Source organism: Salmo salar, chromosome 16 (assembly GCF_965601325.2).
Source record: "Salmo salar chromosome 16, fSalSal1, whole genome shotgun sequence".
NCBI lineage: Eukaryota > Metazoa > Chordata > Actinopteri > Salmoniformes > Salmonidae > Salmo > Salmo salar.
In genome coordinates, this window is record NC_138306.1 from 39,660,593 (window position 1) to 39,685,047 (window position 24,455).

The window sequence follows — 24,455 nt, forward strand, 5'->3', positions numbered from 1 at the left end:
GCTTAAGACTACCAAGAAACACTCTGTGTGACCCTGAATTAGCCTACTGCAGAAAAAGGTTATATTACATATTTTGGGGATTTGACAAGCTGTGGGTTTCAGAGATATTTTAAATATACAATGTTGATATGTTGAGATAGTATTTATCTGTTATAAATGCACATAATAGTTCAAACATCACCTTCTTAAAGCAAGATTGTACTGCCCAGGTGGTCTTGTAGTTATGTAAAAGCGGGAAGCTTGATTGATAAGACCCAGTGCACCATGCAGGTCTGTTTTTATTTTTGAGATGAAAAATACATGTCCTTTGATATTTCACTCTTTCACAAGTAGCTTTTATATTATCTCCAGAGAGACATAACATAAGTGATTTATGGTCAGCTCTGGTCGCTTTGTAAGATATCACTCCAGCTTCCAGGGGTATTGAGTTTGCTGTGCTACCTTGAGACAGACACGCAGTATTTCCAGTACTTGGCACCAAATGTTGAGAGTAAGTAGGAGTTTCCGCCTGACTGTCCTGCAGCCAATCTCTGCTCTCCAATCTGCTCGACTGATTTTGATGTGTTATTTCATACTCCTGCCATGCCGAAACCATTATTTTTAGCAAATACAGAATCCATATACCAAGCATAGAATAGAATGAGGCCAAAGTAGGGTACTTTTTATTGATTTGGACTAAATACAACATGTTGTTGCCAACATACCTTTAAAGCTAATTATAAAAATGGCATTGTAAACACATAATGTACAAATTGCCTCGCCTAATATACAAATTACCATGCCCTTGTGGGTCATTATGCCTTTAAAAATATTTTCCATCACATTAGTTAGTCCAACATCAGGACTATTTCTCTTTATCAGCTGAAAACATTTCACAGTGATATAATAATATGTCCCACTGGGCACACCACTTCATTTTAACGTGGACATTTAGGTAATATCTTGTTGAGATGTTGATCAATGAGATTTCAACCTTTATTCACCCACGAAAAAGGACAGACAGAAGTTTGTTGAATTCTCAATGTGTTATCAATATGCTTTCAACCATCCAAAGCAAGCAAAGATCAAATAGGAATACTATGTCAAATATATTGTTTATTTATGCAACAGATTAATGTGTTATCACTGTGCATCATTTAATAACATGATCTGGATTGCAGTTGATATTACATTGAAAGTACATGTGCAATTAATCAATTCTGTTCAAGATTCTGCACAGGTTATTATAGCAATTGTGAAAATCTCCACAGACCTGCGACCTGCTATCTTGAACATGCACACTTTCTATGATTACATATAAAGAAATGTATAGTTACAGTAACCTCAATCTGGCCATGGAAGTGTTACTCATTTTAAGGTTGAGTAAATACTGTTACAATAGTTTGTAAGATAGCCTTAACTTTAGGCTTTTAACTGTATTACAAAATTAAAATTGAATTATACTTGGTTGACAATGCAAACGAATATCAACATTTTAAAGAAGATGCACAGTGTCTTCAGAAAGTATTCATACCTATTTCACATTTTGTTGTGTTATTCAAAGTTGATTTAAAAAAACAACTCACCATGCCTATGTGTTATTTCATCAGCATACAGTACCCCATAATGACAAAGTTAAAACATGTTTTTATAATTCTTTTTTACATTTGTTGAAAATGAAATGGATGGGTGAGTCAATACTTTGTAGAAGCACCTTTGGCAGCATTTACAGCTGTGAGTCTTTCTGGGTAATAAGTGCTTTCCACACCTGGATTGCACAACATTTACCCATTATTCTTTTCAAAATTCTTCAAGTTCTGTCAAATTGGTTGTTGATCATTGCTAGGCAACCCTTTTCCGGTTTTGCCATAGATTTTCAAGTAGATTTAAGTCAAAACTGTAACTCGGCCATTCAGGATCATTCACTGTCTTCTTGGTAAGCAAGTCCAGTGTAGAATTGGCCTTGTGTTTTAGGTTATTGTCCTGCCGAAAGGTGAATTCAACTCCAAGTGGAAAGCAAACTGAACCAGGTTTTTCTCTAGGATTTTGCCTGTGCTTAACTCCATTCTGTCTATTTGTTATCCTGAAAAACTTCTTAGTCCTTAACGATTACAAGCATACCGATAACATGATGCAGCCACCACTATGCTTGAAAATATGAATAGTGGTACTCAGTAATATGTTCTATTGGATTTACCCCAAACATAACACTTTGTATTCAGGACAAACAGCTAATTGCTTTCACACATTTTTGTAGTATTACTTTAGGGTCTTTTTGCCAAAAGGATGCCTATTTTGAAATATTTCTTCTTTTCACTCTGTCAATTAGGTTAGTATTGTGGAGTAACTACAATGTTGTTGATCCATCCTCAGTTTTCTGCTATCACAGTCATTAAACTCTGTAACTGTTTTAAAGTCACCATTGGCATCACAGTGAAATCCCTGAGCAGTTTCCTTTCTCTCTGGCAACTCAGTTATGAGTATGAGGGTGGTGTGGTCTGTGGAACGCATCACCGGGGGCAAACTACCTGCCCTCCAGGACACCTACAACACCCGATGTCACAGGAAGGCAAAAAGATCATCAAGGACAATAACCATCCGAGCCACTGCCTGTTCACCCCGCTTCCATCCAAAATGTGAGGTCAGTACAGGTGCATCAAAGCTGGGACAGAGAGATTGAAATACAGCTTCTATCTCAAGGCCATCAGATTTTTAAACAGCCATCACTAGCACAGAGAGGCGGCTGCCTACCTACAGACAAACACCTCCCTGGTCTTTGTGGTTGAATCTGTATTTGAAATTCACTGCTCGACTGAGTATTTGTGGGGTACAGAGATAACGTAGTCATTCAAAATCCTGATAAGCACTATTATTGTCTATTATAGTCCATGAAACTTATTAAGTGATTTGTTAAGCAAAGTTTTACTCCTGAACTTATTTAGGCTTGCCATAACAAAGTGGTTGAATTTCAGTTTTTAATTTTGTATTAATTAGTAAAAAATGTAAAACATAACTCCACTTTGACATTATGGGGTATTGTGTGTAGGCTAGTGAAGGGATGTGAATACTTTCCGAAGACACTGTATCTAATGTTTGGATAGTTCCATCTGATCCACTTGCTTAATCCTATTCTTTAACTTGTATTGTTGGTTTAATTGGAGACGTGAATCCAACATATTATTTGTAAATTGTCGACAAGTTAATAGGCTATTTTTACTGTATTGCAAAAGTGATATTAAATTGTGTTTGCTTGTCAACAAAACCAAATATCAACATTTGAAGGAGATGTACAGTTGAAGTCGGAAATTTAGATACACTTAGGTTGGAGTCATTAAAACTCGTTTTTCAACCACTCCACAAATTTCTTGTTAACAAACTATAGTTTTGGCAAGTCAGTTAGGACATCTACTTTGTGCATGACACAAGTAATTTTTCCAACAATTGTTTACAGACAGATTATTTCACTTAGAATTAACTGCATCACAATTCCAGTGGGTCAGAAGTTTACATACACTAAGTTGACTGTGACTTTAAACAGCTTGGAAAATTACAGAAAATGATGTCATGGCTTTAGAAGCTTCTGATGGGCTAATTGACATCATTTGATTCAATTGGAGGTGTACCTGTGGATGGATTTCAAGGTATACCTTCAAACTCAGTGCCTCTTTGCTTGACATCATGGGAAAATCAAAAGAAATCAGCCAAGACCTCAGAAAACAATTGTGGACCTCCACAAGTCTGGTTCATCCTTGGGAGCAATTTCCAAACACCTGAAGGTACCACGCTCATCTGTACAAACAATAGTACGCAAGTATAAACACCATGGGACCACGCAGCCGTCATACCGCTCAGGAAGAAGACACGTTCTGTTTCCTAGAGATGAATGTACTTTGGTGCGAAAAGTGCAAATCAATCCCAGAACAACAGCAGAGGACCTTGTGAAGATGCTGGAGGAAACAGCTGGAGACCTGAATCCAACATATTAATTATTAACTTGAAGATACAATTTGAAATCAACCAAAGCTTGAAACCCTAGGCCTATATGTATTGTCTATTTTTAGTTGAATCCGGGGTTGATTTAAAACAATAGCTATTTATGACTTCGCAAATTTTATATAGGCCTAAATAGTATAATTGATGATATATGACTACATTGATTACATTTCACTTGCTCTCTTAAACACATCTCGTTGGAATGACTTTGATAGCAACAGTGAATCTTTCTCAATAATAATTTTCACGATACCACATTGGTAGTAGTCAGTGACAAATATCACTGATGATAAGCTGAGCTGAGAATAGGTTTTTATTACCGGCGTAAGGCTTGTTTTTCTTTGGAGGCCAGGAAGGAGATGGTACGATGTACATTCTTGGCGGTTTTAGATTTTAGTGATGTTATACAGTATATATGCAGGCCTCAACCACTACCCTGAGAGCACTTGATTCAGTGTATCATGCAGCCCTCAGATTCATTATAAATAAAAAACGTCTAACACATCATTGTGATCTCTACAGCACTGTTGGCTGGTCATCATTGACCTTGTGTAGGCTAAACACTGGTATACACTGATTTATAAGGCCATATTGGGTAAATTGCCATTTTATCTCTGTTCTTTTTTAATCAGGTCGGTAAATAAATATAATTTACGGTCCCATTCTCATTTGCTTCTAACAGTACCAAAAATTAGAACAGGTCATGGTAGAAATAGTTTTAGTTACTCAGCTCCGTGGTCCTGGAATTCTCTCCTGAACATTTAAAAATGTGATGATCTAGCTTCGTTGGTGGAGTTTAAACACTTGATAGATGTATATATCATAGAAGAGTGTAATTGTCCTTAGGACAGCTGTTTTTTAGTCAAGACCTTCGTGTTTTTTAACGTAATATGTAATTGTTGTACTGTATGTGTGTTTATAGTTTTGTTTAATATTGTGTTAGTGTATGTAAGTTGTTTTGTCTGAAACGTTGTACCCCCTGCTGCTATTGGACCAGGTCTCTCTTGGAAAAGAAATGTTATCTCAATGAGAAAAACCTGTATAAATAAAGGTTAAATATATATATTTTTAAATCAAAGCTCGGACAGGCTGGACTTGGTTAAAAGGGATAGCTGTTGATCGATTAGCACTCCAGTAGGAGGTGCTGTCCAGCCTATATATTTTTTCTGATAGTGTATATAACATAAAAAATCTGACGTTGTTTAAAAGGAAAAATTCTATATATTTTATACAAGGTTTGTCTATGTTGAAAATTGGTTACCCTGACAACATAATCCTATGGTTGAAATTTCACCCTCAAATCAATGTATTTTCCACGTAGATTCCACGTAACAATACGTTGACAAATTATGTTGAAACAATGTTGATTCTACCATTGTTCCCAGTGGAGTGGATGGGGGAATGTTATTCCCATAGGAGACACATAGTAACCCAGTCAGTCAGTCCACAGCTCCTGTTCTGTAGCCTGTGTTGTGTCTGATCACTGTGGGAGCTGAAAGGGCACTGCTGTCCCATGGGCTGTGATTAGAGAGGTATGATAGCACTGAGCTTGCTATGTCTGTGTTGCTGAGGTAAGCTATTGCCTCCCTGCTCCCAAGTGCGTCACCGCCAGGGGTGGCATGCACCCCAAAGATCTGAGGGGGCACAAGTATGTGAGTATGGCTGGAGGGTAGTCCGGACGGGGGCTAGGACCCCAGTCCTTAAGTCTGATAATTTAGCATTTTTCAAACAACTGAAACAACTTTTTCCTGCAATTTGGAGCCATGATCATTATGCTTAATTCTATGTCAACAATATGTTTATTTTTCTGAATGTCTAAGCATACCTCTTGAGTTGTCTGTATTCTCCTAACTAGTGGTTATTTTTATAAAGAAACTAAATATATTTCTCTGCTAAAATCTGGATAAAAGATTGAAAGTAATGCGAGTCTTATTCAGTACATTTAGAGTCTTATTCAGTACATTTAGTAATTGCTTGTTTTTCTAAAGTCTACCGACCTTGGCAGCCGGAAAACCAGCTAAGATAATTAGAAAAGCTAGCTACTCTAACTTGATAGCCTGAAGTGGCTTCTTGATAGCTTGTTATGAGGTTGGGAGATTGGGAACCTACTTGGGCTAGCTAAGCCAACTTCATAAAATTTCTAGGTGGCTAATAGTATCACAAACAAAATAATAATAAACTGCACAAATCTGAGGGGCACGTGCCGCCCTATGTGAATGATGGCTCTGGTCATCGCTGCAGTACAATGTTCACTGTTGCACTCAAATCTGGGGAGTGACTATGAGCAGCCTGAGCAGACCAGGGTCAGAGACAGGTCATGTGAGCTGTTGGAAATAACCATGCAAGACTGAGCAAGCCCTCTGATCATGCCACTCATGTCACCGTAGTAATCTGGGGTTAAGATATTGAATTAATAAGTGTTGAAAATAGAACTGAGCTTACCTTTGGAGTATTTGAGGCTATCCATCAGTCATGTAGAAGTAAGATATGGTGACAGGCAGCAGTTCAATATGAAATACAATATTAGTGAATTGCTCAAAATGAGTATATACCTAGAGTAAATGGGATGAATAAACACTGTAAATGTATATAGTACTGAATGTGTGTTTCTATGTGTTATCTGTGTAAGTACAGATGGTAAAATTACAATCGGCAGATAGAATGGTCCTTTAGGACCAGCATGGCCCACTCCTGATGATGCAGTCATAAGAATAGAACATAACATACCTTGTGTGTAAACGTGTGTATAGGCACTAGACAGGCATTGTCCCGGGCATGCTGGTAGGACAGCTTTCACCCCATAGAGTTGTTCCAGACACTCCAGCAGGGAATGGCCTGCACAGTTCCGCTCGGCCCCCGAGTACTCAGACGCACAGCAATAACAAACTTCCTGGGCCTCTTAATCATGCGTCACTTATTTTTGCTCCCACTTAACGAGGTCCCTCTCCTACACACGCTGGCTGTAGCTATGCATCATAAGAGCTGAGCATCACACTCTAAAATTCCAGAAGTGAGTGCCAGAGTTGTAAAGATTTCAGTAGTAATGGAAAAAATGTCTGCCCAAGAAGTCAAGACAAACATAAAACTTTTCAACACATAAATTAAACACACATTAGGCAGTGTGTATTGTTTGCCAAATCAATTCCAGGTCATGAGATCTTCTCTTTGGTCAGCTCATCCACAGTGTTTTTCCATTTGTGATTGTGTGACTAGGCTATGTGTCATAGACACTGGCCGCACTGCAATAGTCCATTAGCTTTGCCGATTACATCACTACGAAGCCACGGAAATATAGATGCCAGTGTAGTCGGCAATAACATGTGTGCACAATTAGCAGTAACAATCCAATCTCCTCTGTCATAGTGAAGGGTTCTTAGTCACTCTCTCTATGCTCTTGCAATACCCAAGAAATCTTGATATAATGATAGTTTGATAGTGAATTTATGACCCATTGCTTCATATTATTACATGTCTCAGACATGAGCGTGAACACAAAGTGTGCCTCCGTCCTTTATCCCAGAATCAGGTCACCATGGTGAGGAAGGGTGGTAGAGAGCCACGGCAGACAGACTCAGATCCCTATCGTCTGCTGGAAGGTATTAGACGCAGCAGATGTGGCAAATGGATTTTGTCAAGGCTGGGTAGCCAGTATATACTGTACTTCCTCAAAATAGTCAGAATTAATCTAAGATAACTCAAAAAATCTGTCTTTAATTTTGACGTTTTTGCCGAGGAGTAAACAAGCAAAAACAATATAGATAGAGAGTGGGGCCAGTGTGTCAGACTGTTGTTGTCGACACGCCCCTGCGCTGAGCCAGGGCAGATGATATCAGGGCAGAGGCAGTCAGGCAGTCCTCCAGTCTAGAACTCCCTCACCATAAGTCTGTTGCTGAGATGTGTGTAATTTCATTTATTTTATTTTATTTCACCTTTATTTAACCAGGTAGGCTAGTTGAGAAAAAGTTCTCATTTACAACTACGACCTGGCCAAGATAAAGCAAAGCAGTGCAACAAAAACAACAACACAGAGTTACACATAAACAAACGTACAGTCAATAAAACAGTAGAAAAATCTATGTACAGTGTGTGCAAATGTAGAAGAGTAGGGAGGTAAGGCAATAAATAGGCCATAGAGGCAAAAATAATTACAATTTAGCATTAACACTGGAGTGATAGATGTGCAGATGATGATGTGCAGGTAGAGATACTGGGGTGCAAAATAGCAAGAGGATAAGTAACAATATGGGTATGAGGTAGTTGTGTGTGCTATTTACAGATTGGCTGTATACAGGTACAGTGATCGGTAAGCTGCTCTGACATCTGATGCTTAAAGTTAGAAAGGGAGATATAAGACTCCAGCTTCAGTGATTTTTGCAATTCGTTCCAGTCATTAGCAGCAGAGAACTGGAAGGAAAAGCGGCCAAAGGAAGTGTTGGCTTTGGGGATGACCAGTCAAATATACCTGCTGGAGCGCGTGCTACGGGTGGGTGTTGCTATGGTGACCAGTGAGCTGAGATAAGGCGGTGCTTTACCTAGCATAAACCTATAGATGACCTGGAGCCAGTGGGTTTGACGACGAGTATGAAGCGAGGGCCAGCTAACGAGAGCATACAGGTCACAGTGGTGGGTAGTATATGGGGCTTTGGTGACAAAACGGAAGGCACTGTGATAGACTACATCAAGTTTGCTGAGTAGATGTCATCGCCAAAGTCAAGGATCGGTAGGATAGTCCGTTTCTGAGGGTATGTTTGGCAACATGAGTGAAGGAGGCTTTGTTGCAAAATAGGAAGCTGATTCTAGATTTAATTTTGGATTGGAGAAGCTTAATGTGAGTCTGGAAAGAGAGTTTACAGTCTAACCAGACACCTAGGTATTTGTAGTTGTCCACATATTCTAAGTCAGAACCGTCCAGAGTAGTGATGCTAGTCGGGCAGGAGGGTGCGGGCAGCCATCGGTTGAAGAGCATGCACTTAGTTTTACTAGCATTTAAAAGCAGTTGGAGGCCACGGAAGGAGTGTTGTAAGGCATTGAAGCTCGTCTGGAGGTTTGTTAACACAGTGTCCAAAGAAGGACCAGATGTATACAGAATGGTGTTGTCTGTGCAGAGGTGGATCAGAGAATCACCAGCAGCAAGAGCGACATCATTGATGTATACAGAGAAAAGAGTCGGCCTGGGAATTGAACCCTGTGGCACCCCCATAGAGACTGCCAGAGGTCCGGACAACAGGCCCTCCGATTTGACACACTGAACTCTGTCTGAGAAGTAGTTTGTGAACCAGGTGAGGCAGTCATTTGAGAAGCCAAGGCTATTGAGTCTGCCGATAAGAATGCGATGATTGACAGAGTCGAAAGCCTTGGCCAGATCAATGAAGACGGCTGCACAGTACTGTCTTTAATCAATGGCGGTTATGATATCGTTTAGGACCTTGAGCGTGGCTGAGGTGCACCCATGACCAGCTCGGAAACCAGATTGCATAGTGGAGAAGGTACGGTGGGATTCGAAATGGACGATGATCTGTTTGTTATCTTGGCTTTTGAAGATTTTAGAAAGGCAGTGCAGGAAGGATATAGGTCAATAACAGTTTGGGTCTAGAGTGTCTCCCCCTTTGAAGAGGGGGATGACCACGCCAGCTTTCCAATCTTTGGGGATCTCAGATGATACGAAAGAGAGGTTGAATAGGCTAGTAATAGGGGTTGCAACAATTTCGGCAGATAATTTTAGAAAGAGAGGGTCCAGATTGTCTTGCCCAGCTGATGTGTAGGGATCCAGATTTTGCAGCTCTTTCAGAACATCAGCTGTCTGGATTTGGGTGAAGGAGAAGCGGGGGGGCAAGTTGCTGCAGGTGATGCTGAGATGTTGGTCGGGTAGGGGTAGCCAGGTGGAAAGCATGGCCAGCCGTAGAAAAATGCTTATTGAAATTATCGATTATTGTAAATTTATCTGTGGTGACAGTGTTTCCTATCCTCAGTGCAGTGTGCAGCTGGGAAGAGGTGCTCTTATTCTCCATGGACTTTACAGTGTCCCAAAACGTTTTGGAATTAGTGCTACAGGATGCATATTTCTCTTTGAAAAAGCTAGCCTTATCTTTCCTAACTGACTGAGTATATTCGTTCCTGACTTCTCTGAAACGTTGCATATCGCGGGGGCTATTTGATGCTAATGCAGAGTGCCCCAGGATGTTTTTGTGCTGGTCAAGGGAAGTCAAGTCTGGGGTGAATCAAGGGCTATATCTGTTTTTAGTTCTACATTTTTTGAATGGGTTATGCTTATTTAAGATGGTGAGGAAAACACTTTTAAAGAGCAACCAGGCATCCTCTACTGATGGGATGAGGTCAATATCCTTCCAGTGTACCCCGGCCAGGTCGATTAGAAAGGCCTGCTTGCTGAAGTGTTTTAGGGAGCGCTTGACAGTGTTGAGGGGTGATCGTTTGACCGTGGACCCATTATGCACGCAGGCAATGAGGCAGTGATCGCTGAGATCCTGGTTGAAGACAGCAGAGGTGTTTTTAGATGGCAGGTTGGTCAGGATGATATTTAAGAGGGTGCCCATGGTTACGGATTTAGGATTGTACCTGGTAGGTTCCTTGATAATTTGTGTGAGATTGAGGGCATCTAGCTTAGATTGTAGGATGGCCGGGGTGGCATGTCCTAATTTAGGTCACCTAACAGTACGAACTCTGAAGATAGATGGGGGGCAATCAATTCACATATGATGTCCAGGGCACAGTTGGGGGCTGAAGGGGGTCTATAACAAGCGGCAACGGTGAGAGACTTGTTTCTGGGAAGGTAGATTTTAAAAAGTAGAAGCTCGAATTGTTTGGGCACAGACCTGAATAGCATGACAGAACTCTGCAGGCTATCTCTGCAGTAGATTGCAACTCCGCCCCTTTTGGCAGTTCTATCTTGTCAGAAAATGTTATAGTTTGGATGGAAATTTCAGGAGTGTTGGTGGCCTTCCTAAGCCAGGATTCAGACACGGCTAGGACATCCGAGTTGGCGGAGTCTGCTAAAGCAGTGAATAAAACAAACTTAGGGAGGAGGCTTCTACTGTTAACATGCATGAAACCAAGGCTTTTATGGTTACAGAAGTCAACAAATGAAAGCGCCAGGAGATTGGCAGTGGTGCTGGGGGCTACAGGGCCTGGGTTAACCTCTACATCACCAGAGGAACAGAGGAGGAGTAGATTAAGGGTACGGCTAAAGGCTATATGAACTGGTCGTCTAATGCGTTTCGGAACAGAGAGTAAAAGGAGCAGATTTCTGGGCGCGGAAGGATAGATTCAAGGCATAATGTACAGACAAGGGTATGGTAGGATGTGAGTACAGTGGAGGTAAACCTAGGCATTGAGTGACGATGAGAGGGGTTTTGTCTCTAGAGGCACCATTTAAGCCAGGTGAGGTCACTGCATGTGTGGGGGGTGGAACAAAAGGGCTAGCTAAGGCATATTGAGCAGGGCAGGAGGCTCTACAGTTAAATAAGTAAATAATCACTAACCAAAACAGCAATAGACAAGGCATATTAACATTAGGGAGATGCATGTGTAGCCAAGTGATCATAGGGTCCAGTGAGTAGCTAAGCAAGCTGGAGATACGGCGATTCAGACAGCTAGTGGACCAGGGCTAGCAGGCTAGCAGTTTGGCCTTTGGGGGACGTCGCAACAGAAGAGCCTGTTGAAACCCCCCAGGACAGTTGGCATAGCAGTCGTGATGGATCGGCGGGGCTCCATGTTGGCAGTAAAAGGGTCTAGGCCAATTGGCAAAATAGGTATTGTAGCCCAAGAATTGGCTGAAGGACCTCTTTGGCTAGCTGGGAGATGGGCCTAGCTCGAGGCTAGCTCCAGGCTAACTGGTGCTTGCTTCGGGACAGAGACATTAGCCAGGAGTAGCCACTCGGACAGCAGCTAGCTAGCTGCGATGATCCGGTGTAAAGGTTCAGCGCTTGGGGTAGGAATCCGGAGATGTGGTAGAGAAAAAGCAGTCCGATATGCTCTGGGTTGATATAGCGCTGTGCAGACTGGCAGGAATTGACCGGGCTGAGGCTGACTGATGTTCAAGTTAACGGTGATGGCCGCTAGCAGTGGCTAACTGTCTACTAGCTAGTCGATAGTTAGCTGGCTAGCTCCTGATGGGGGTTCCGGTTCTAAAGTGTAAATAATTGCAGATCCGTACCACATTGGGTGAGGAGAGTATGTTCAGTCCGTAGATGAAAATTGAGATTACAAATATTAAAAATATATACGAAATATATACGAAGAAAACAATATATACATGGGACGGGACAGGACAAGACAAAACAGTCTTCCGACTGCTACGCCATCTTGGAGTTTTGAGTAGTCAGAGGAAATAGATCCCATATGTCTCCAGGAGTTCACTGGGGGTATATTGTTCCTTTGTGATGAGAAGGGAATTCTCTGCAGTTGCTTTTGCTATTAGTGTTCTTATCGTTAAGCTATCAAGTTGTTATAAATTGACACCTTTTACTTGCATCTTCTAAATGTTGATTTGTGATGCTGAATGTTCACTTGTCAAAAGGTTATGCAAAAAATACAACCAACTTTCGGTGATAAATAGCCAGGCATTTTGGCCATTTCTTGCTTATAATATAGTTACTGCATATGTCTTAGTTAGCCCACCTGAAAGTAGGGCAGTGATGTTGCTGATGGTGTGATATGTACAGATCTACTCAGTTACGTAAGTTGACTTTGGGTAAGACTGGGAACATTCAGTTAACATACTGTACTTCCCCCAATGACACATTCAACCTGTGCCCACACCTGGGTTCAATCAGTGACCTTGTCATCACAGGGTGCAGAGGTCAACAGTAATCCTATGCCATTCCTAGACCAAACAAATGGTTTTCTGTCGCTGCTGTAATGTATTGCTAAGAATCTGTATGGACATTATATCACACATTATATCACACTCCAGCTACCGTCTTCACTGACTCCATCAAGCCACACACAGACACAGCCAGAGGTCAGTCTGTCCCAGTAGACGCATACAGGAAAAAACAAGTTGCATAATTGGGGACAATTTTATTTTGCGCAACTTCCTAAATCTTTTGCTCTCTTGTCTTGATGATCTGATTTTCCCCTCAAAATCGAAAGCATGGCCCTCAATTGCTAATATGTTATTTTTTGGCACTGTGGATGACAAGTTTATGTTGACCACTTATTGACAGATCTCAAGGCCCAGTGGTCTATGTATTTTTTATTTCACCTTTATTTAACCAGGTAGGCTAGTTGAGAACAAGTTCTCATTTACAACTGCGAATTGGTCAAGATAAAGCAAAGCAGTGCAACACAAACAACAACACAGAGTTACACATGGAATAAACAAGCGTACAGTCAATAACACAATAGAAAAAAGAAAGTCTATATACAGCGTGTGCAAATGGCATGAGGAGGTAAGGCAATAAATAGGCCATAGTAGTGAAGTAATTACAATTTAGCAAATTTACACTGGAGTGATAGATGTGCAGATGATGATGTGCAAGTAGAAATACTGGTGTGCAAAAGAGCAGAAAAGTAAATAAAAAACAATATGGGGATGAGGTAGGTAGATTGGATGGGCTATTTACAGATGGGCTTGTTGATGGAATCAAAGGGATACATCCCTTGCTGTACTTCAAGTCAATTGCAAACAGACTCAAAGATAGGTGCATACTCCTCATTATATAAAATAGCCATCTGCTATGCTACTAATGCAAAAAGCTAATATTGTAAATGTATTGGGCCACATAAATTATATTAGGCTAATTTATTTGGATCCATAAATTGTTTTTTTGAAGGAGATTTTTTCATATGATATCTATAAACTTTGGAGACCTATATGGAAAGGTAATAAATTGGAAGGAAGTCACATTGATCCGTTTCAGATGTGGGGTCGGGACTGTTTAAATCAAGGCATGATGTGGAGAGTGGGTGGTCTTTGGGAGCGCCCCAGCATGTTTTCGTCAGGACGTCTACGCCGATCAAACTGTTGGGCGTAACTTACTGGAAGTTGTCAGTCAACTGCAGCAACAGGACGACAAGAAATGGACAAAAAGAGGCATGGAGAGTGAGCAATGAGGACTTTTTCTGATCAAAATAGATCTCTCAAACCTGAGTGTTTGAGTTGCTACAAGTGTTTGTTTGAAAGTCTAAACATCTTACTTGGAGCTCATGAGTCATGACAGACAGGTTTGTGCAGTGTGCATCTGTTGGATTCAGAGCAACAAATCAGTGTGTTCTGGTAAAACCCACGGCAGTGCATGACACAATCTAGAGCAGGATTACAGACTCCTTCAATTCAGGAAGTGAAGGGAATACTTAATGGCCTTCAGAACTGCCCCCTTACGTGTTGAAAACAGATGACACTGTGGACCTTCTGATCATAGTGTGCTACGAATCTCAGAAGTCTCACGCTAAACCTAATTACAATTGCTTTGAAATGCCTCATATGGTCTGTGCACCCTGAAGTTATACCTCCACTTTGGGATTGGGGAACATCATTTCCGTTGTGACTCAGAAGACATTAGCTGTAATAATACACTGTGTTGGGGATTAGGTTGTTCTTCCTGAATGTATATTACAAAACAGGGATGGCTGTTATGGTGGCCCACAATGGTTTATGAAGACTTACACATGTAACCGATAAAGGGCTTCATTGCCAAAATCTCAAACTATCCCTTTAAAGCTGTTACTGGGGGACCGGAGATGGCAGTAGACTTGAAGTTAGAGAGGCGGACCATGGTTCAAGCCCCGGGCCGGGCAACACAAAAATGGGAATGGACATGAACTGGCATTTGGAAGGCTGCTGGTCTCTGATCCCATGTAACATTTCCTGCCTTTGTGTCCTTGAGCAAGGCACTCACCCCCCCACAATTGCTCTCCATCCAGGGGGTGCTGTACTGCTGTTGACCCTGTGCCTCTCAATGTGTGTGTGTGGGTGTGTGTGTGTGTGTGTGTGTGTTTGTTTGTATCTAGGGGTGTTGGGAAAGGCAGAATTAACATTTAAGTTCTAACCAAGTTACAATAAAGTTGTATTCTATACTACTGTTGGGTCACAGATATTCCTTTGGGTCACAGTTTAGTCTAGAATGGTTAAACATTGGTTTTGTTTATTGGGTGGGTCACAAGACAATTGAAAAGGCTTTACATGGGTTACTCATATCCCCAAAATGGTCTGGGAACCATGCCTTAAACATTTAATTTTCCCACGCATTCTCCATAATGAAACTTTAATTTAAATTCCTTACATTTTAGGGAGGATCTTTCATATACTGTACTTTTATATGCCGATTATCACTATATGAAAAACTGAGCTGGCATGGGAGCTCCTTCTTCCTAAGAATTGGAGCAATTAGATAAAAAGAAAAGAGTAGTGCATGCCATTGGACCACATTGAGGTCATGTTTGACGAGATCATCAGACCATTACAGTTTGTACCAGAACTCTATAAACTAGGGAATGGGTGGGTTCCCTCTATGCCATCTGATAATGTAGCATTTAATTACAAAACAGAAAACAAAACAACAGCATTTACAATAGAGAAATGGTAGAATCAGAAAGCAGAAATAAGATGCATGCATATCAGAAAAACAATCACTTTTCAATAGCATTGTTATTGCCTGTTCGAGCAAACCTTTAATTCCATTCCCAATGTATTAAAAGGGTGCTTGGATCACAATATAAACATATCCCAAAGTTAAACCAGATGCTGGCCAAGTCAGGCCAGATGCTGGCCCAGTCAGGCCAGATGCTGACCCAGTCAGGCCAGATGCTGGCCCAGTCAGTCTAGGAGTGGTTCTCAGTCAGAGCAGGGAAAATAAGGACAATATTTCATATAGGAAAGTGAGTCAGTCAGTGGCCCTCTGTCGCTTACCTCACCCATCTCCTCTCCTCCAGAGTGGGCTCCTCAGGGACAGGAGATGGGGTGACTTGCTTTAATGCTCCACCGCCCCTCTTCACTGGTCTCCTCTCCCCTCCTCTGAGGATTGTCAGTTGGATGTCAGTCGCCAAGGCCATTGCACGCACAGAGGTTGCAGCATAGTAAAAGACGTCCATCACTCTAGCCCACCTGCTGCTCCTCTATGTGGGTAGTTAAGGTAGACAGTTCACTAAATTTCATAACCATGGCCATGATCTTCTTTAGGCAGTAAGGGATAGACGATGTGCATATAAGCTTGTCACGACAGCCCCTTGAGGCTTGAAATTACTCCATTGATAAATGCCTTTACTATTGTGTGTATTTTTAGACTGACAAAAGTCCTGTGTGGCTCAGTTGGTAGAGCGTGGTGTTTGCAACGCCAAGGTTGTGGGTTTGCTTCCCATGGCGGACCAGTATGGAGAAAAAAATGTATGAAATGCATGCATTCACTACTGTAAGTTGCTCTGGATAAGAGCGTCTACTAAAATGTAAAAAAATGTAAATGTCTAGAATCTAGTATGGCAATTACTGTGTATGTTTGTACTGTAAGTGATATTTTGTATGATAAAGAATTAATAACAGAGGGTAGGACAAAGCCTATCTGGAATTATGCACTAGACTAGAGAGACTATTCTGACTAGTATAACATGAATTTAATGACTGTCGAAGTCGCACCAGAAATGAAAGAGGCATCATGACAAATACTATAGTTTATGTTGAGATAAAATGGCAGTACAAAAATACAAAAATAAGTAGATACATTTGTCATTCAAATTTCACAGTAGGAACACAGGTACATGAAATTGAGTTCTATTTACAAGAAACTAGTGTAAATTGTTCAAAAACAGTATTTGTTTTAATAAAAAATCTCTTAAATCATCTAGAATAAATGGGTGTGCAGCACTATTCATTCACATCACAATAACCAATAGCTATTTGCAAATAGCTATATGCCCATTTGGTTCAAATGGCCACTAGTACTTAAACGTTGAACAGATACATTAGGCTGCACAGTCTGGGGATCCGGTGAGTTAACTTTGAGTAAATTAATGTAATTTGGCATTATCATGTTTTCAATTTGATAAGGCTAACAACATTTGTCAGATTTTTCAGTTACACAGGTGTATTCAACAACCCAAATGGCATTATATTGGACTCATATTACCCACAAACATACAAAATAAACAAAGCCAAGACTTCAACAGTGGAGGTATTGTAAAGGCTTGGAGTTGAACCAACAGTCTAATAAAATTGCTGCACACTGATCTAAACTGTTAATTTGAGTGATCAGTGGGAGGCTTATAAATTTGATTGGGCTCCAGCGTAAACAGTTTCGTACTCTGTGCAAGCAGAGTGAGAGGAGACATACTGTGCACTTTTGTTTTGGGTAAGTCTCTCATCACCTCCAAACAAACACCGAAATACAGACAGCAGTTACCCTGTTTTGCTTAGAGTGAATTGAAACCATATATATTGTCATCCTCTAAATGTGGTATCCAGTATCCAAACAAATTTAGTTTTTTTGTCATGCTGCTTTTAAAGGGACAAAGCACTTTATTTAGGGATATGAAAAATACACAAAAATAAAAACAACTTGCCAAAATAAAAGAATGGCAGTGGCCATTCAAATACATGTACCTTAAAACCAAATGCATGTGCCTTAAAACAAAATACAATAAATACAGCTGACCTATTGATATATGGATTTGTATACAGGGTCAAAACATAAATAGAACAGATTTGATACCTTCTTCAATAAATAGTAGCAGTATTTATTTACAATATACACATATTTTCCTATACTTAAAGCCCCCTACATATTTCTCCACAGTTTCATGAGCAAATCATCCTATTTAACATACATTGCATGCATCAACAAATACAGTATTGGTTTCCTTTTGGAAGAACAAACTGCTACTTCCAATGGGTTCCCCCACATCAAATGTATCATTGTTCTATGTACAGGGGGTAGGGATGGAGGGGATAAGTGATTGTAAAAAAAGTAGTCAACATAAATCAGAACTTGGTGAGTGAACATCGGGACAATGTTGGTTCACGTTTCGAAGGTGATCTCTTGGAAATCTTCATACCGGTTGGACTAAGCTAAGTCTAGTGCCAGGTGGACTGAAGAACCAGTTGGACCACACAAGAACTGTCCCTTTAGAGTGAATTCTCCTCACTGCCCTCCAAAGCCAGAGTGTTTCTTGGAACACCTGAGAGAGAGGACACAAGACAAAACACATCCAACACATGCCAAAATATCTAAAGTTCGAAAATCCATTCAATTTAGGTTGTTTATTAATTTATTGATTATACTTAGGCTATGTGTTGACAGATCAGGAACGGTGAAGGGGATTTACTAGAGCAGTTGCCATAGTGACGCACTCCTATGGAGCGCCCCAGGAAGCAGGTGGCTCTGCGGAGGTGGCAGGCGCTGGGGTAGGTGATGTTGTCGTTGCCACAGATAGGCACCTCGGACTTCAGCGGTATTGGGCAGGGGGTTGTGCGGCACATGACACAGTGGGCACTGTTAGTCTGATCTGTCACACAGGTGTGGGTACCTGGGCACACCACATTGGAGCAAGACTCTGGACAGAACATGAACATAGAGCATTAGTAATATAGTATCGCTACAAAGGAATACTGATTTGAATCCAAGAATGTGTGTAATATTGCTGCAGTAGCACAATTAGTATTTGAAATAACCAAACTGCTGACATGCAAGATAACTCTTGAAGTACAGGCGTGTCCTCACTTTTGCATTCTCCCTGGTACATGACCTCCAGATCAGGGTGTCCCTTACAGCGGGCCATCAGGAGGGCACACTCGTCACGATAGGAGTTCCCATCGCTGCCACACACAGCATGCTTTTTGGAGATGTTAGTGCAGTCGGGAGAGCACGCACACTGAGGACGTCCAGCCTTCAACGTACACACCTTCCCTGGGCCGCAGTTCACACCATCACAGGTCTCTGCAAAACATAGAGTAAAAAGTCAGTATTACTGTCGAAGCATTTACTCATCTTAAATGGTCTGTCATTAAGTGATCCATATCCACTGCTGCTTAAGATTCATTCTCAACAAAACAGAACAAATTGCTGAAAACTGTTGTCTTTAACCGCAGCATGATTTATCCAGAAAAACATTTACAATAAACGCATACTTTGTTTATGGTCATACACAAGGATGTCAAGTGTGTAAGAATGTGTCTGAGGTTGTGCCTGTTTCCATGACTGTAGGATCCCTGTAATGATGAAAGCAGGGCTAAGTCTTAGATGGATGGAAGGGTGTTTGAGCAGACCAACCAGTTCAAAGGCCTGTCACTTGGTTTTACAGGCTGAGAGATGTGGCAGGAGGAAACGCAGGATCAACTGACTTTAGTTGACTCTCCAAGGCCCAGCCAGGTCAATAGGAAGTCACCCAGTACTGTAACCCTAAAACAACACAGATAAACCATCGCCACCTTTCAACAGGCTTCTCAGGACCTGTTTGATCCTAATAGAGAGTGATATTCAGACCTGATCCTGTAAAAAGCAGGACTTTATTGCCTTTCTCTGCGAGCGCTTGCTTTAATATCCTGTTATTCTCCATCTCCAGAGAGGCCAACTCTGATACTTCTGGATTTCTCAAACGAGTATCAGATTTGTCCCCATTCCTCCCAGGGAAATCCAAGAAAATCCCTTTTTCTGTTATGTTTTTCTCCGGTTCACTGGCAGCTCGTTGCAATTCATATACGTTTTCACAAATCAATGCAGATTTAAATATAGGTCAGACATGGAGCACTAGTCAACACCCAGGAATGCTTTGAAGCACTGGAAATCAGTAGCCCCAATGGGGAGGATCAACTGTTGGGCCCAGTCTGACTCTGACAGGCAGTACTATGATAATAGACCAGCACTTCCCCACAGTATCACATGTACATTGATGCTGTAGTTTTGTTCTTTCAGTCTGCTTAATGATCCAGATAGTGCTCCACATTATGAGAAACAGACGTCTGGGCATGTGGCAAACATTTCTCCTGTGGTAAACAGGAATTCATTTTTTTATTCTCTGAGGGGAGGCAGCCAGGCCTGTGTCTCAGCCAGCATTGGGAAATAATTAATGCAGAGTGAATGAGAAGAGGGAGGAGGAGAAGGAGGAGGATTATTGTCCATTTATTTGATTATTTCGATTTTATTCAATTGCACTGCAACTTGCAGGGACATATTGGGGACCAGTTCCAAGGTGGGATGGACACACATCTCGATAGGGATATACAGTGCCTTCAGAATGTATTCATACCTCTTGACATTTTCCACATTTTGTTACTTTACAGCCTTATTCTAAAATTGATTAAATCGTTTTTTTCCCTCATCAATCTACACATAATACCCCATAATGACAAAGCAAAAACAGTGTTCTAGGAATTTTTGCTAATTTATTACAAATACAAAACTGAAATATCACATTTTCATAAGTATTCAGACCCTTTACTCAGTACTTTATTGAAGCACCTTTGGCAGCGATTACAACACCGAGTCTTCTTGGGTATGACGCTACAAGCTTGGCACACCTGTATTTGGGGAGTTTCTCCCATTCTTCTCTGCAGATCCTCTGAAGCTCTGTCAGGTTGATGCACAGCTATTTTCAGCTCTCTCCAGAGATGTTCGATTGGGTTCAAGTCCGGACTCTGGCTATGTTACTCAAGGACATTCAGAGACTTGTCCCGAAGCCACTACTGCGTTGTTTTGGCTGTGTGCTTAGGGTCATTGTCCTGTTGAAAGGTGAACCTGCTCTGGATCTCTCTGTACCTTGCTCTGTTCATCTTTCCCTCAAACCTGACTACTCTCCCAGTCTCTGCCGCTGAAATACATCCCCACAGCATAATGCTGCCACCACCATGCTTCACCGTAGGGATGGTGCCAGGTTTCCTGCAGATGTGATGCTCGGCATTCAGGCCAAAGAGTTCAATCTTGGTTTCATCAGACCAGAGAATCTTGTTTCCCATGGTCTGAGTGTCTTTAGGTGCCTTTTGCCTTTTGTGCCTTTTACTGAGGAGTGGCTTCAGTCTGGCCACTCTACGATAAATGTCTGATTGGTGGTGCTGCAGAGATGGTTGTCCTTCTGGAAGGTTCTCCCATCTCCACAGAGGAACTCTAGAGCTCTGTCAGAGTGACCATCGGGTTCTTGGTCACCTCCCTGACCAAGGCCCTTCCCCCCCGATTGCTCAATTTGGCCGGGCGGCCAGCTCTAGGAAGAGTCTTGGTGGTTCCAAACTTCTTCCATTTAAGAATGATGGAGGCCACTGTGTTCTTGGGGACCTTCAATGCTGCAGACATTTTTTGGTACCCTTCCCCAGATCTGTGCCTCGACACAATCCTGTCTCGGAGCTCTACGGACAATTCCTTCGACCTCATGGCTTGGTTTTTGCTCTGACATGCACTGTCAACTGTGGGACCTAATATAAACAGGTGTGTGCCTTTCCAAATCATGCCCAATCAATTGAATTTACCACAGGTGGACTCAAATTATAGAAACATCTCAAGGATGATCAATGGAAACAGGATGCACTTGAGCCAAATTTCGAGTCTCATAGCAAAGGGTCTGAATACTTATGTAAATAAGATATTTCTGTTTTTTTTGTTTTTTTTTAAATAAATTTGCTAAACTTTCTACAAACCTATTCTCGCTTTGTCATTATGGGGTATTGTGTGTAGATTACTGAGATGTTTACTTATTTAGTCCATTTTAGAATAAGGCTGTAACGTAACAAAAAGTAGAAAAAGTTTAGGGGTCTGAATACTTTCCGAAGGCATTGTACGAATGTAGCTAAATTATTGAAGTGTATAGCTTGTCTTTTACAACTTGTCTTGTTACTTTTGTCATTCTAGATCACTTGAGGTTATCCACTTATCATTTAAGCACATACTTGATGAGAACATTTCATTATTTACTTTTGCTGCCATCGTACAATTATGCTTGTTAATTCAACTAGTTGGTTTATACCTTTTTGTAATCAACAGCATGCTGGAATAGCCTTTATATCCCTTAAAATAAGACTGCTCCATAGAAGTGAAAACATGATCGATCATACAGTAGTTAGCAGGAATGCTACTACATTTTGAAACTAGAATTATATTGCTATTTGGTACATGCTGGCTTCAGCCTTGCTGACACTAATCATCCTCACACGGTTTAAAATAATCCACTACCCTGGCAAGAGATCACATGGACTTGTTAATAAAGTGCCACCGCAACCTTAGTTTATAAAAACAGGAATATATCCTTGAGTGAACCTGAATACCCATGGTGAAGGCTTCCAATAGTGGAAGCCACTCAAAACAGCTGGACAGAGTTAGATGGAATGACTGGCCGAGATCCACATTTCACAAAATTTAGAAACCTCTGGAAACTAACTTAACTTGGAAATTCCATATGGATCAAAGTTATCCCAAGAAGAAGACAGGTGGTCTAGTTATAGTCAAATGAGCTGCCATTTGGAACTATGATCAAAATGTGACCCCTTAACGTCTTTGCTTCATTCATTGCCAGTTATGAGGGGACCATATGGAGAACCTAAAACCATCTAACTTGTCTGAGGCACCTTTGGTACACTTCCAGCGATGGTGGTTTACCATAACAAGAGTCAAGAAATCAGCATCTATTTCTGTTAGTCAAATGGTTTGAGAAATAGCAAAACACCCGTATTAATGATAGAGATATGATACTGTAATTTTGTTAGTTGGTTCACAGCAAGTAATTCTGCAAGTTCTACTGCGTTGTTACCTTTGCAGGGTTTGCAGGACACGATTCCCAGGAAGCCCAGCAGGCTGACCTCATTGATAGGCAGACTAGTGTTGGACCAGGCCGTGTCCAGACGGCCTCCGGAGCAGCATTCCTCCCTGCTGACCCCACGCATCAGCACCATGTCACAGCGCTGCTCTTGGCTCTGCTGCAGCCAACACATCCCCGCTGAACACACCACAACAAACACAACAACGCATAGTTGGAGTTTTTCTACATAATTGATATACATGATTGACATATTTAAAGTAGATATACTTTGATGGATACAATGGCCTACTGGAAATACAAATAGTCCTCTTCAGAGCCATAATATAGATTTATAGCTCTGGCCCACTTGTACAATAGCCAGGACTCTGTTTACTTTACATCAAACTGGGCTGAATGGACCAGACCAGTCCGTAGCCAGACCTGGCTGACCTCTCTGTCCACACGCAATACACTTTAGCAGCATCTAATCCACCAATTCATACAGGAGAATAGAGAGACCTTTTGCACAATCGTGGAGTTTTGTTTAAAGGTTTTAGGACGCATCACTGCCACAACCCATAAACGCTCACATATTACTTTGTAATATATAAGGTATTCTAACGTACCTAAATGAGAGAATAAGGTTACTTTGGAATAAACATGCAGTTCTGCATACTAATGCCAACCAGTGATTAAGTAACTGTTTGCACGTAATACATATGTTATTACGCCGTAGTAACACAATGCGCACCTGCACTATGTAATTCTCAGTATCAAGCCAGCAAAACTATGGTTTAACTTAGTTAATGGTCATTATTCACAAATCCTGTCAATCAAGTACTTTCGAATGTTTTAAGCGTTTTAAATTAAGATATCAAGCTAGACTTCTTAAAGCAAAACTTGGTTACATAATTATTTCATAATTAGTTTACATATCAAACCGCAATTTTTGATAAATAAAATAAAATTATACTTTACTCACCATTTACAGTATATCTTCCAAACATTTGACTCAAAGCAACTGTCACAGCGAAAAGAGCAATCAAAAAGCCCATGGTGATAAAAAAATTAAAAATAATTGTAAAATAAAACTTTGGGCAAAACTCTTCCAAATGTTTTCAAATAATGTTAACTTCGCAATGAAGTTCGCAGAGTTCTCTCACGTGAATGAATGTGTTGTAAATGAAGGTCGTTCCCCTCTATATAAATATTTTGCCCAGACGAAATTATGCTGCTGGGATGGGCGATGCTCTCAGCCAGTTATAATGCTGGAACAGGGCTGGAACGGACAGTGTTCTACGTGTTCTACGTTCGGACTCAATTTCCAGACAAGAGACGTCCCCTCACCAGAGTGCAACAAACGCAACTGGACCATGCGTCTTCTGATTACGGTGGTATTGTGAACGTAGAGTAGGCCTAGCATATTTCGAAATGGTTTTACATCATTTAAAATTATTATATGCGAATAGATAATAACAATGTTTTCATTCAAATATTTCAAATAATGTAGAACCACTTCAGAACTTTTCAGTCCATATCATATAGCTTTCAATTGTATTACAAGGAAATAATTATCTCTCTAGACAATGTTGGCTATAATCAAAAAGAACAATATCACAATTCTGTTTTTTTTATTTTTGATCTTTTAACTGATAACAGGATATATGACTTGCAGCTTTGATTATAGCCTAGATTGTTTTAAATCTGTAGTGACCATAGTGACTTATAAATCATATTTTCTTTAAACTTGTCTGGCTCTGTTGTCTAGGTGCTGTCTGGTTTAGGTTGCATGTCCTCTCCTCCTAATTGAAATCCACAGA

At 40.9% G+C, this 24,455-nt stretch overlaps 1 protein-coding gene across 2 annotated transcripts; it reads right to left on the reverse strand.

Annotated features, from left to right (window-relative positions):
* Positions 1 to 16,578: 16,578 nt before the first annotated feature.
* LOC106573607 (follistatin-related protein 3) lies at positions 16,579 to 23,859 on the reverse strand. Of its 2 annotated transcripts, none has more exons than XM_014148799.3 (5): positions 23,618 to 23,859; positions 22,648 to 22,833; positions 18,639 to 18,854; positions 18,200 to 18,471; positions 16,579 to 18,096 (listed from the first exon to the last, which is right to left on the reverse strand). In XM_014148799.3, the coding sequence occupies exons 1-4, from the start codon at positions 23,688 to 23,690 to the stop codon at positions 18,200 to 18,202; spliced, it is 747 nt and encodes a 248-aa protein (XP_014004274.1). In that variant the 5' UTR covers positions 23,691 to 23,859; the 3' UTR covers positions 16,579 to 18,096. The 2 variants fall into 2 exon arrangements, with proteins under 2 accessions (XP_014004274.1, XP_014004273.1); XM_014148798.3 differs by having other exon boundaries at positions 18,244 to 18,471; positions 23,618 to 23,856.
* Positions 23,860 to 24,455: the final 596 nt, after the last annotated feature.

Coding starts and splice junctions, on each gene's coding strand:
- LOC106573607 (XM_014148798.3), bottom strand. CDS start 23,690: ATGGGCTTTTTGATTGCTCTTTTCGCTGTGACAGTTGCTTTGAGTCAA. Junction 22,834..23,617: donor TGGAAGATATACTGTAAATG/GTGAGTAAAGTA, acceptor TGGTGTGTTCAG/CGGGGATGTGTTGGCTGCAG. Junction 18,097..18,243: donor TCACTATGGCAACTGCTCTA/GTAAATCCCCTT, acceptor CCTCTCTCTCAG/GTGTTCCAAGAAACACTCTG.